The sequence below is a fragment of the Lepidothrix coronata genome, unplaced genomic scaffold, assembly GCF_001604755.1.
Source record: "Lepidothrix coronata isolate B3197 unplaced genomic scaffold, Lepidothrix_coronata-1.0 Scaffold83, whole genome shotgun sequence".
NCBI classification, from domain to species: domain Eukaryota; kingdom Metazoa; phylum Chordata; class Aves; order Passeriformes; family Pipridae; genus Lepidothrix; species Lepidothrix coronata.
The window spans coordinates 1,763,632-1,778,081 of NW_016690263.1; the positions used below are offsets into that span (position 1 = coordinate 1,763,632).

The 14,450-nt window shown below is 39.9% G+C and overlaps 1 protein-coding gene across 11 annotated transcripts in view; it reads left to right on the forward strand.

The window, feature by feature from the left end:
* The first annotated feature begins 269 nt into the window (after positions 1–269).
* The window catches only part of HECTD1 (HECT domain E3 ubiquitin protein ligase 1), a 61,605-nt gene continuing 47,424 nt past the window's right edge, over positions 270–14,450 (forward strand). For all 11 annotated transcript variants that reach the window (XM_017820413.1, XM_017820420.1, XM_017820423.1 and 8 more), the window contains exons 1-2: positions 270–352; positions 2,430–2,713. In XM_017820413.1, coding sequence (XP_017675902.1) covers positions 2,574–2,713 — 140 coding nt within the window. In that variant the 5' untranslated portion in view covers positions 270–352; positions 2,430–2,573. The remainder of the gene's footprint in view (positions 353–2,429; positions 2,714–14,450) is intronic.

A 14,450-nucleotide genomic window follows, 5' to 3' on the forward strand; every position in this document is an offset into this window, starting at 1 on the left:
GCAGGGAAAGGCCTCCCGAGGCGTGGCGGTCTCCGCTGGACAGACCGCGGAAGACCCCGCTCCCTGTTCCGCGGCGGCGGCGCGGGGCGGAGCGTTCCCGGCCCTGCCTCCACCCCCGCCATGAGGGGCCGCTCCCGCAGCGCCCCCAGCGGCCGCCGGGCCGGGCCGGCTCCGCTCCGCCCCTCGGCGGCGGCTCCTTCCTCGCCCGCCCCGCCCCTACCGCGCCGGGCGGAGCGTCATGGATGCCGCTGGCCGCCTGCCGCGGGGCTCGGGCCGCCGCCGCGCCGCTGCCCCGCTCTCGGCGCGGCGCTGAGCAGGGTCGGCTGCGGCGAGGAGGCTCCGGGAGGCTGAGGTGAGCGGCGGGGACGGCGCGGGGGCCTCTCCCGCCGGCGCCGGGCAGACGGCGCCTTTCTCGGGCCGCCAGGCCGGGTCACCCTGCGCGGCCTGCGGCTCTCTGGGAACTCGAGCGTCGCTGCCCGGGCCTGGCGGGCCGGTGCCGGCGGGCCCGGACGGAGCGGGCCGGGAGGCGGCGGGCGGGGGGAGGCGGTGGGAGCCAGGAGGTCTGTGCGTGGGGCCGGGGACAGAGCAGGCGGTGCTGCCGGGGAGCCCCTCACGCCGCCGGGTGCCCCGTGCGGGGGCGGCGGGGAGGAGGAGGCGGTGCCTGCCCTGCCCGGGCGGCGCCGTGTGGGGACGGGGCCCGAAGCCCCGCGCGGGCCCGGGGCCGCCTGGTGAGTGCGAGCAGGCCCGGGCGACGCGGGGGGAGCGGGGCTGGGCCTGGCCCCCGCTCCGGGACGGCTGTCCCGGGAGCTCCGTTTTCCAGAGACACTTCCGCCTAGCTGGAGCCCGTCTAGGGTGTAAGAACAGCAGGTGCCCATGTTGAACTTACCCCACTTTTCACTGTCTCTCTTAATTTTCTTGTTTCTCTCGCCATCACCCATCTCCCTGCTCCCCTGGAACTAAAGATTTAGTCACCTGAGGGAGAGGTACTATACTTGCAATACAATTCCACTTTTACTGGCTGAAAGTGGTATTATATAGTGTTGGTGCAGAAAGTACAGCCTGTAAACAGCTCAGATGATCATAGGCATTGTTTAAAGCAGAGAAATTTAATTTACTAACGTTAATTTACTTTTTAGAGCAAGACAATATCAAATATGTAACTGGTAAGCAGTAATTGAATGATCTGTAGCATTTTGGCCCTAAATTACGTAAAAATTCTACCTGCCATACTTTTGTCCCATCTTTGAGTTCAAAGCTGTTGTGAAAGAGCACTGCTGATCCAGTGTGTGTTTCTCCATGTAAGACTAATTTCTGATTCCCTTTCATAGACGTGCCCTTCATGGAGTTATTTTTTAACTATTAACTCGTTAGCAGCAAGTAAACAAGTAGGCAGACTTTGTCCAGATCAAGCTTCTCCTTCACACACCACCTCCCCCCCAGTTTGTGGGGACACTGTCGGTGTTTCATATTTACCTATGAGTTTGATAAACTAACTCTTTTTCTATAATCTATATTTTTTTAAAGAGTTTTTTTTCTTGTGTGTTTTATTTGGAGAAATCTGTTTGTAACCTTTTAGTTTTCATATGAAAATAGTCATATTTGCTGTGTTATTAGGCATGGAAGGTGAATTTGACTATTTATTTGTAAAAAAATAAAAACCAAGCATGTAGGTCAAAAATATCTCTTAACATTTTAAGGGGACTTTTTTGGTCTTCAGCTTGCATGTACAACTATGGCATTTGGCCAGCAAATAATTTTGTTTTCCTTATATGTACGTGAATTATTTGAATTACTCACTGCATATTTTAAAAAAACTATGAATTAGATAATTTTTTTAAAGAAAATCCAAACAACCCAACAAACTCCTAACACCTGAAAACTGAAGTGATTCTTATACTGTCTTTTTTTATCTTTTGACATGAAAAGACTATTTTTCTTGTGCTTGAATGCTCTTAAAAGGGGAAGGATTCATAAAACGTTTTCAAAGATTCTGCAAGTCTGTAGTTACGCATCTCAGTTTTTCTTCTGTGGATTTCTATTTAAAATGTGAAATTTGTTGTCTTTCTATATTCGAATACTTTAGTGAGGTGGTAATACATCTCTCATAAAGTTGGAGACTTTATTATAAAGTGATATTAAAGGGAAGGGGATGGACAAAACATCACTCTCTTAGCTTTGAGAGTACACAGAAGGGTTAAGCACAATTTTTCTAGTCTTAATTTTGAATTATCCTCAAAACAGAACAAACTCATTACTGTTTACTTATAAAGCTTGGAAAAAAGCAAACTTTGCTGATAAAATATGTGGAAGTTTTCTTAATGTCGGCCCAAAAATATGCTGTACGTTTTAGGGAGAAGCAAATACAGAAAGTTTAACAAGAAGATCGTGATGATGATTTGATGATTACTTTTTTTACTTTTTCCTTTTAGGTGAAAACTGCAAAAGTGTGAGGCTGACTGAAGAGAGAAATTAATTGTGCTGAAGTTAGTCTGGCTTGAACAATTAAAGGATATTTGTGGTACTTTTTAATTTAAGTGGAAGTGGCTTTTTTTTTTTATTAAAAAAAAAACACCATGGCAGATGTGGACCCAGACACGTTGCTGGAATGGCTGCAGATGGGGCAGGGAGATGAAAGGGATATGCAGCTAATAGCACTGGAACAGCTATGCATGCTACTTCTGATGTCAGACAACGTGGATCGCTGTTTTGAAACGTAAGTCATCTTGGCTTTCCTTTATGGGATGTTATTTTCCTCTTTCAGTAGACGAATATAATATTTAACATTCGTAGAAACTTTCAGCTTTAAAAATGTTTTTACAGACTGAACTTCAGTTTAAATCTCTGAAATGAAGAGTTCCTCTTAATGCCATGTGAAGTACCATTGTCTGATTAAAAACATAGTGTTGTTTGAGTGATACCAGTGCCTGGTCTGACATATGAGCCTATTGCAACTCTTATACATTTCTTTAATTTAAACAATGTGGAAATGTTGTGTGGGGGTTTTGTGTGGTGGTGTTTTTTTCAGTAGTGAAAAACTTCTATTTGCTTTAGGACTATAATGATCACCTGGATAGATATGTTTAAACATGTTTTGCCCCTTCTTTGAAGCATGTTGGTGTTCATGCCATGCTCCTTTTCAACTGCATTTGTGCATGTCATGTAGCACAGTCCCTGCACTCACTCTTTTGTATATTTCTCACAGCACAAAACTCTGGTGTAATCACTCCGGTTACTTAATAGTGTTGTTGTGCATGTGTTACACTGCTTTCTTTGAGAGCCCAGACTAGTTTGGAAAGAGGTAGCAGAAGTGTAAACAACCACAACTTTTAAATCTCACATATCTTTGTTTCTTCAGTTCTGATCTTGATTCTCTTGCCTCTCTTCCTTGTTTTTTTTCGTTGCTCTCACTTTCTTTTGCATGGTAGAGTATGGCTAGTGTATTTCTGATACATTCTGCTTTTTAGGAGTGTGGGTTTAGAAGCATTTAAGAAGGTAGCTGTTTGTTACACTGTTTAGTTTTGTAGCTCTAAAGTAAAACAGTTTTCAGGCTTATCTCTTAAAAACTGTTCTCTTTCATGACTGCCTTTATTACAGGAAATGTGAAATTCATACATCTGTAAAATTTGGATTTGTAGTAGTTATGTAACAGCACAATTTTGTCCAGTGCGTTAAAATTTGAAATTGCCTATTGTTGGCCTTGGTGAGCTGATGGGTAAAATTTTGACTTGGAAGAGACTTATTGCCGGGAGATCCATTCTGCTTCCCTGTCTGCCCCCATAGTACTGATACTAGTTGAGCACTATGTTTGCAGCCTCAGAATTTGCCATCGTAGAAAAGCATTTGTTGCTTAAGAGTGAATTTTTCTTATGGTGGTAGGTGAACTGCCTGCTCCAGGATATTCAGAAGTATAATTAGGCATAAGTGTTTTTAAAGTTATCTTCTGGGTATTTGAGAATCAGGAATGAAAAGTCAACTTTTAAAATACAAACCAGTTGTGGGTTTTATGAATCTTATTTAGAACAGACTTTCATTTCCATATAAATGAATTAAATAGTCCAAGTGCTTTTTTTCTTAGAATGTAGATAATGAATGCTCCATTACTGCACTGTTGTGGTTCTAAAGTTACTTTTTATGTCTGAAAGAAGGAACAGTTAAAATGCCATTTGGCATTTTAATTTTTGTTTTGAGCCTTGGTATAATTTAATTTTACTGGTCTTCTAGATTATTTATTTTGTTGTTGTTTCACTCAAAATAAGAGAATAAAGTGTAAATTGGGGAAAAAGTTACCAAGGTTGAAGTGATATTACAATGAAGTTAAAACTGGTACTTTTGAATATACTGGTGAGCTGACATGGTAGCTCATTACCTTCAAAAGGGACAGTTTCCTCTTCCCGTCTATCACCTACCAGTTTTATTCCTCACAACCTGACTCCTGCTTCATGCCGCTGTTAGGGCTTACTTGGACTCCTCTAGTTCGCTGAAAGAGCAAGCTGCTCTTTAAACCTACTGAAGAAGATGGTTAGTTTCTTGCTGTTAGTTTTCTTTTTCTGATGGTTAGTTTTCTGCTGAAGATGGCTTTAGAGCAGGAGGCAGAACTGCATAACTGGAAATATGGGAGAGGCAAAGAAAGGTATACAGTCCTCAGTGGAGAACTTCTCAGTGGATTGTCTCAGGTGCTTGTGGTATCCCAGCCTGCATTTCAGAGCGAATTTATGTGTTTTGAAAGTCTGTTAGAAATAGATGGTGTCTTGAAAAGCATTTTTAAAGTCTTTCCAAATGACAATTCAAACAGCCAAAATTGTCATGTGCTGAGGGAGTGTAACTAAAATGATAAATGGATAATATTTTATAATTGCTTTTCAGCTGTGTTTTTAAAGGAATTTTTGTTTGCCTAAAGAGGGCTCTAGACTTTACAAGGTTTTTTCTCTTTTGCTAAGCTAGAACAGCATTCCCAAATTCTTGGATGCTGTGCAGATGTTCTTTCAAGATCTTGGAATTGTTTATTGCTATTAATTATATATTAACAAAACTTGAAGAAAATTTTTCATCTGTGGCATTCAACAAGTGAAAGGCGGAAGGTGAACTTTTAAAACAGTTTCTTGGAGAACAAAATGGGGTGTTTTTCAGGGATCAGTTAGTGACTAAATATTAAGTATCAGCCCCCTTTTATATAAGAAACTATTTTCTTATGTGATGTGGAGCTAAGAAAAAGCTCATCATTTTAGTGAAGTACATGTGGTGATTAAAAGCTGTATATTATGAGGACTGGCAAAGCTGTGCAAAAAAGACACATAAAAAATGTTGACATGTGTGCACTTTCTCTAAAAGCATAACAGTGTTTCTGAGCTTATTTCTTAAGGAGTTAAGGGCAATTCACAATCTCACTTAGCAAAGAAAGCACAAAGTTGGAGGGGAAAAAAAGTATTGAACTGTTGGATTCAAAAATCTTGAACTTCATTATTACAGTAAAGTAATGAGGTTACTTTGCAAACATTCTCAAGGAAATGTTGTATTTTAAAGCTAATAATTTGCTTCTGTACAAGAGTAATGAGTATTGAAGGTAGTGTTTCAGATCAACTTAAAAAGGGAAGCAAGCATGAGTGTACGGTAGTGTATTTTATAATGTTCTTGCAGAGTTCTAGCAGCATCACAGCAGATTGTGTGGTATGCAGCCCATTAGCAGGTAGTGCTGCCAAACAGTTGACATTTCTTTACTTCTTCCCAGATTTACATATTACATCCAGTTAAATTATTTTGAAAGTTACTCATATGTTAACATTACAAAAATTAGCAGCATATTCATCTTCTGGTGATAATGAGTCACAGACACTGCTAGTCACTTAGCATGAGAAGTGGCTAACGTTTTACCAGCAGCAAAAGCCAGTAGCTTGAACCATAGAAACTTAATGAATAAGGAGAAATGGTTCTGTGAAATAGTTGAACTGGAGTAAAATAGCTAAACTGGTTTGATTACAAGTGTTAGTCCCAAATTGTAGTTAAACTGTGTGCTATGAAATCCACTTTAACAGGAGTTTTAGGTATGCATTTTATATAATACAATGGGGGCTTTTTAGTCTTTTAAATTACCTGTAACAATTTAAATGCTAGAGGCTGTTAGTTACAATCTCACATGATTAATATAACCTTTTCCTCTAAGTTGTTTCAATTTATCTTTTTTTCACCCTGTTTCATTGTTTCACTTTTTTGGTGAAATAAAATTAGAACATCTCTGGTCTGGCCTTTCTGTTGCTATTTTTTTTTCCTGTCTGCCAAAGTAAAAGTATTTAGCAAGCAAGATGTTATTTATATATTTTCCTTAATTACAAAGAAAATTTGTAGAACAAGGCACTAGTATAACACGTAAAGTAAGGCCTGAGTAAAGTAAAATCTTTCTTGTACAGCAGATAGGCCTTATTAGTGCTCAAAGAGAAAGCATGTCTTCCCCTTTGGCTGTTCCCTAAGTCACTTCTGTATATTCAGCATGAACAGATTTGGTCTGCAAAAAACTATCAAGAGTTATCAGTTCATTTGACAAATAAAACCAAATTGTACAGGGAATCATAACTTAGGGTTCTAACATGTAAAATAGAAATCCTTTTAGTTTATTTTTTAGGTCAGATATGTTTAATTTACAATAAACCTTGTTCTTTCCAAAGTATCTATTCACTGGGGAAAAGGTACTTGCAAAATACAAATCTTTATCTTGTATTTGCTCGTGTGTGACAAGTGTGAAGAAAAGCTAGTGAACTAAAGACTGTTGATAGGAGTTAGTGAGACTGTTGGTGTGGGACAGTTTAGCTTTACCTCCACCTGGTTGCTTAAAACTATATTCTCCTGTCTTTATCAGGGTTGTATAACTCCAGTAAATCAAAATTAGATACATACAGGAAAACAATTTTTTCTTGTAGAAATAAGGATAGGAATTCAAATTGCTGGTTTTCAGGCATGTATTTACAGTCTGGGCTGGTTTAAAAGCATCTTGTAATTCAGGCAGTGGTAAACTGTCCTTTAGCAGGTCTAACAATCATGGAATAAGTAACAGGCTGAGAGGGCAGCTCTGTTCTTATCAAGGTGATTTCACACTGTGTGTCCTACACATTTGTTTTGTTATTTTAAGGGGAAAAAAAAAAGTCAGATCATTGTTACAGTTTTGTGCTGGAATGCAGCCATGAGTAAATTAGGTAAGTATTGTTGTTAACAGTAGATTAGTTTTCATTATTTTAAACTGTGCAAAACATTTCTTCTTTGTTTAGAGTTATTCCTGACTTTTAAAACCATTTGGTTGTTGGGGTTTTTTTCCGGTTATAAGAGTTTTTAAAAACTGATGTCTTTCTGGTTGCTCTTTGTCAAATGGGAATTACGGCCTCATTGTCACTGGTATTATGGAGATTAATTAACCTTGTCTAATTATTTTGACCATCTTAATGGTTGCAAAGGCCAGAAGGAAAGATTAGGTCATCTAAATTGACATCCTCTCTTCTGTCATTGGCCCTTATATTTTAACTGGTTATTACTGGATCAAGCATCTTGTTTGATACAAGCATAATGTGTAGCTGATGCTCTCTGAGAGGGCATCCTGCCTAATTTTATCTCATTTTGCTATTTAATGTGCTAAGTTGTCTTTGTTGTTGAAATCTGCTTGTTCTTTTTCATATGAATTGGCCAGGCTGCTGCATTCTGCGGGGGGCAGTTGTTTCACCTTTTCCTATTAGATTAAAAGCCAGTACTGTTCTTAGTGCGAATGCACTTGCACACAAAGATCTCATCAACTCTTGATCTTCCTCCCCCTTTCCTGTTCCTCAGTTTACAATTTTTTCAGAAATATTTTCCAGTGTTGCCTTAATTCATGCCGTTTATAGTAGTACTTTTGACTTACTGTTAACAGTTAAATGTGCCAAGTTTAGTTACAGGTTTCCAAAATGTTGTACAGTAAGTGTGGTTTTAGTTATCTGTTTTCAGAGTTGCTTTCAAGGATATGATTGCTTGCTTCTTAGGTGTGGCTCGGTGTATTACCTAGACTAAGATCTGTAACTTGGCATTTGTGGGTGTTAAAACGCATTTTGTTTAAATGCTTCTGGGTCGTCCAGACAACTGTATAACTCATCACATTGTCACTGTTTACTAGTCTGTCATTTTTAAGATTTTTTTCTAGTAATATCATGAAGTAACCTTTTTGTTTAGAGTTTTGTGTGTGAGATAAAATTGAAGTGACTCTTGCAAGTACTATGTGAAACATAGGTGCAGAATTTTAAGGCTTAAAGTTAATGAACTTTCTAAAGAGTCCAACTCCTAATAGATTGGAAGAGACCAATAAAAGAGGTGTTATAGGAATTTCAAATAGTGGGTTTCCTTTCTTGGATGACTGTACCAGTCAAGTGACTTTTAATGTTGGCCTCTTATGGACAGGTATAGATAGCATAGATGTTAAGCAGATTGCTAATGAGGAAGTGGAAGTTTTCTTGTTTAAGTCAGTTCTCTTTTTGAGCACCTGGAAATCCAGGAGAAGCTAGTGGTCAGATGTGCATATTTAGGCACAAATACAAAATCATACTTTTTGTTTTAATTGCTTATTTCCTTTTGAAATGTTAAGACATGTAATGTGTATTTGAAGCATTATCTATTTGCACAATTGAGGTTGCTACTAGTGGAAATCATAGGCAGAAAGACCTGTAGTTTCAAAGTCTTTAATTTATTCAGCTATTGTGGACCAACTTTCTGCGAAATATTTACAAAATGCTGGAGATAGGAGAAAAAACATGTTTTTTCTGAGGTATGGCATAGCTTTTATAATATGCTGAAAAATGCAAACGGCATCCCAACACATCCTTTGTAAATTCAAGAGCAACACTAATGATACTTGATTTAAAAATATAGAAATTACCTAGGCTGTAGAAGCTTTCTTTGTATGTATTTTTTATTTTTTCATTTTACACAACTGATATTTATTGAATGTGTAGTTGAATACTTATGTGTTCCCTCCTAATAGTGAACACTCAGAAGAGGGTTCAGCTCTGTCATTTATTTAGCTCAAAGGAAGTTTAAAAGTAAATATGAAATTTGATTTCTAAAATGATTTATTTTAATTTCTAATCATGTGGATTTTCTGCTGGAATGGATACGAGATGGAATTGTTTTAGTTCATGTGTAGAAACAAAATGGTCTTCGAGCAAAAGAAACAATGAGGGAAAGTCTGAGGTCTCCTCCCATAGAATTACAGACAGGAAAAACAATCATTAAGCAAAAATGAGTTGAAGTTACTATTGCTTTAAGAAGAAATCAGTTGTGGCAAATGTTCTTTAAAGTTTCGAAGTTGTGTGACACATTGCAGTCAACTTATAACTTGTATATTTTTCCTCAGAAACAGTTACTAATGAGAGTTAGCTGCAGTATTTTAGTTTTCATTTGAAATTATTATATATTAAGTAGGGTAGACACGTGTAATTCCTTATTTTCCCACTTTTAACTGGTCCCAGCATATGGTATGCATTAAAGATCCAGCACTAGTGCTGGCAGGCAGCTGAGCTTGGTTTTCTGCCACAAGTCACATGTCTTGGAGCAGGCGCCTGAAGCCGAAGGCTTTGTCACATGCCAGGGGCTCCGCATCAAGCATCGACTGAGTCCAGCGGTTACTCTGGAATTGAGTAACACACCCTTATGCTAGCAAGAGTTATATTAACTGTTTTGGGGATGAACTGAAGTTGTCTTTTTTCCTTCTTTCGGGTTTTGTTTAAGCACAGCAGTAGTCTTCACAAGTATTATTCCTGTTTTAGCTAAGGATTTTAACTGCATTAAAATACGAAGTGTAATTACAGAAATGAGTTTACAGTGCCTATTTTTACTTCCTTGGTATCTTTTTACACTGGCAAGCTGTAAAATCAGCTGAGTCACTTCATTAGAGTTTAAGGGATTAGCACTGGCAGGAGCTTACTGCTGTAGCTGTTTAACAATTTTGTATCCCTATGGACATTCCTGTTCCTAAAGAACCTAAAGGTTCAGAAGTATGTCAGCTTACGGAGCTATGCTGATTATAGTGCTGTAAATTCTGTAGTAATATAATTGTATTGACAAATTTTCTTAGCCTTTCTTGTCATCAAGATGATTATGATATTTAGAAAATGTTTTTAGGCCAAGTAAATTTTTTGCAGAGGAAGAATGTATATTAAAGAATTTGGGTATCATGCTCTTTACAATCTAATAACTAGTTTTGACACTGAAAGTATGAATATCATACAGAATAATTATACAGAATCAGCACTTTTTAATATGGTTTAGTTCTCGATGTTAGTACTGGGAACAGAGAATGCTCTACTGCCTTAATCTTAATAGATTAGAATATAAATGGTAAATACTGATATGGAATAGTACCTATTTCGGACAAACCTGTCTTCCAGCAAGATCTTGGAACTATGGTGGGTGGAGACTTGCAAGACAGTAGGTAGCAGACAGAAGCTCTTATCCTGACAGTACAGGAATGAAGTTGGGTGGACATAGAGACTTAAAGTAATTAGCAAGAGATGTAGTGTGTGTTGTCGAGTAACCTCATTAACTTGAAGTCCTTCTTTCACTAAGGAGTAACACAGAGTAACCTCATTAATTCACTAAGTAGTCCCTAATCACTCTTCTAAAGTACACATTTAAAGTACTTTAGGAAGTGCCTGATTTGATGTTAATACAGCTCCCTAGAAATGAAAACCTAAAAATATTTCCTTCATTTTCATATTCATAAGAAGAAGGGCCTAAATAGAAATCTGACTTTTGGAGCTACTATTTGCTGTTATTTTCTGATTTGAAAGAATAAAAACTAACTAGGGTTTTTTTCTGTATTAAAGAAAACTCACTACTATCTTTTTACTTGTTCCACTGCAAAAAATTTACTGTGAACAGTGATTCCTCTCCTGCAACTTTAAGGATAAAGCCAATTTTTTTTTGGTCATAATTACTTTTTTCTCAGATGTATTACTTTTACTTGATATATGGTCTAGATAAAAAGCAAAATGGGAAACTAGTTTTGATATTGGGATGATTTAAGTTTAGAAATTATGCACTTAGCTTTTTTCCCTTCAGTGGGTGTTGATGCCTGCAGTAATGAGAGGTTTATTTGCGTGCTTTGCTCTGGGTAATCAAAAGCATCATCTGTCAGTAGATGGAAATGTACTAAAAGGTGAACATCGGTTGCTGTCATGTCACATCAGTTCATTCAGTGCTGTAGTTCTTCCCTCAGCCTCCCTGCTGTCTCAGGAAGTTTTGGCAGCCTTGTTTTTCCCAGGTAAACTGTCTTCTAAAAGGGAGTCCCATGTGCAGACCCTGTCTGTGGTATAGACACTCCTTGAATGCTTTGCTACCTGTCAAATTACATTTTAATTCTGAGCATAGTCTTAGTTGGAACAACACTAAGGTCTGTATTAGTAATGGGCCCTAATCTTCCACAGCAAGTATTTGCAGCAGTTTTAGGTCCCTTTGATCTATTTTGGCCTGACTCAGGAAGCCACTAAGGATTTACCTTGGAATTATAGTGTATTAGTAATGCATATGTAACATGACTTGTCTGACTCACTCTTTGTTTCTTGCTGGTGTTGACTGTATTCGCTTGCTTGGTGCTTCATTAAAAAGAGAGGCTGGTCCTCAGAAAGTGCCCTACTTGGAACCTGTTTGCTAGAATTGCTTCCAGGTCAGCAGTGGATTTCTCTTCCCTGTGCTACCTTTGCATAATGCTGTAGTGCCTTTTCTTGGGACTGGATCGAGAGAAGACTCAAGGACTACTCTGAAAGCCCATTTGCACAATTTTGAAACATAAAGATCCTCCACTGAGTAAGGGCAACACTTTCCCTTTTATTTTTTTTTTTTTTGTGGTCAAGTGCTAGCACACAGAAACCCCCAGTGAACAGAAGGGAGGGGTGTACAGGCATTTACTATATGGCTGTGATGATGTTATATCCCATCTCTCATGGTGGGCTGGTGTTCCCACCTACCCCTTCTAGACCTTTTTCTGGTACTACTCACAGATGCACGTTCTTGTCCCTGAGACAATATATAGCAGGTGCTCATAGTTTCAACCATGAGACCCATGTCATAGCTTAGTGTGGGTTTGGGGATTAAAGGGTGATCTCTGTAAAGCTGACCTGTGTACTTTTGTTTGTATACAGTTGTTGATAGAAAGGTTACCTACAGCATAATGACTGAAGTCCTTCAAAATGACAGCTGCATGAGTAATTATGCTATAATTATTCTAGCCACCTGTTTGAGAAGATGATGGCTGGAGCAGTGGGGATGTGTTTGTACACCCAGCTTCTCTGCTATTACAGGCTGAACCATCGATCTAGATTGTGTGGATGATGGAACTGGTCCTTTCTGGTCTCTTGTTGACAGGAACATTAGAGACTGATAAGGCCTGAGTGGACTTCAGCAGGAAAAAAGAATCTGAACTTATCTGTATAGTGTGTGTAGTTTGTATGTCTCCAGAGAAGGAAGCTCCACAACCTCTCTGTAGTTGCCAAGCCACTCTCAAAGATATTTGAGAAGTCACGGCAGTCAGATGAAGTCCCAAGTTACTGGAAAAAGGGAAATGTACCCATCTTTGAAAAGGGTAGAAAGGAAGACCTTAGGAACTACTGACCTCTCAGCCTCGCCTTTGTGCATGGGAAGACCATGGAACAGATTCTCCTAGAAACTCTGCACAGGGAGGTTATTCGAGATGGCCAGCACGGCTTCACCAACAGCAAGTCCTGCCTGACCAGCCCAGTGGCCTTCTATGCTGGAGTGGCTACATCAGTGGAGAAGGGAAGACTACAGATGTCATTTATCTGAACTTCTGTAATGCCTTTCACACGGTCCCTCCCAACATCCTTCTCTCTAAATGGGAGAGAGATGGATTTGATGGGTGGACTGTTGGATGAATAAGGAATTGGTTGGACGGTCACATTCAGAGGGTAGTGGTCAATGGTTCAGAGTCCCAGTGGACATCAGTGACAAATGATGTCTCTCTGGGGTCCATATTGGGGCCAGTGTTATTTGATATCTTCATTATTGACATAAACTGGATTGCACCCCCAGCAAGTTTGCAGATGACACAAAGCTGAGTGGTGCCATTGACACACCTGAAGGATGGGATGCCATCCAGAGGGACCAGAACAAGCTTGAGAAATGGGCCCATGGGCTTCTCTAAGGTTTTAACAAAACCAAGTGGCAGTGCTGCACCTGGGTTGGGGCAACCCCTGGTATCAATACAGGCTGGGAAATTAAGAGATTGAGAGCAGCCCTGCTGAGAAGGCTTGGGGGTGTTGGTGATTCTGTGATTCTATATGCCTCTTCCAAGAGCTCCTGTGTAGCTGACTGTTCTTTGTCTACTGGAACACTAGTTTGTAGTTTTCACTGTGAAATAAATACAGCGATGTTGTACTACAGAATACTGCAGTTTGTTTTTTTGCTTTGTGTTGCAAGGTCAAAGTTATTTTGCGATATGGAGCTCCTGGAGTGAGTCCAGTGGAGGGCTGTGAAGATGATTTAGGGGACCGGAGCATGTCACTTATGAGGAAAGGCTGGGGGAGTTGGGCGTGTGTAGCTGGGAGAAGAGAAGACTGAGAGGGGACCTCATCAATGTCTATGAGTATCTGAAGGGAAAGCACCAAGAAGATGGAGCCAGGATCTTCTTGGTGGTGCCAAGCTATTGCTTGGACAAGAGGCAATGGACCAAAACTGATCCAGAGGAAGTTCCACCTGAACATAAGGAAGAACTTCTTTACTGTGTGGGTGACTGAGCACTGGAACAGATTGCCCAGAGAGTTGTGGAGTCTTTGTCACTGGAAATATTAAAAACACACCTGGCCAAAATCCTGCGTGATGTGCTCTGTGAGGACCCAGGGTTGGACTAAATGACCTTCAGTAGTCCCTTCCAATCTTACCCATAGTTTGAGAAGACAATGCAGTGAGAAGCTCAGAGCTGGCAATGAGTGAGGCTCAGTCACGATCCTTTGTGTCTAATGACCACAAAGTTGCAATAAGTTAAGGTGGAAAGATGACAATATTTAAAACTTGCAGGGTATGTGTGTGAATGCATTCCTGCCTTCTTATTTATGTGGTACTTGTGAAGGCCAGTCAATTACATTTGTTCCCAGGAAGCTCCTGCTACTGGATTGTTTAGCTTAGTTCAGAAGAGAAATTTATCTTATTTATAACAACCTGCACATCAGGAATACTGTTTAAATTCTAGGAATTTATTTATTTTTGTCTTTTCTCAAACTCTTGACACCTACAAAGTGAAAGATTATTGAAGGGGCTTGGACCTGGCTTCTTGAAGATGTATTTCAGAATTGCATACAAATATAACTTGATAGTTGTATTTTCATAGAATTATAAAAGGTCTGGGGGGCCCCTGGTGGTCTAGTGGTTAGGGTGCAGCACTTTCACCGCTGCGACCCGGGTTCGATTCCCAGCCCCCCGGGCAGATGGAGCTC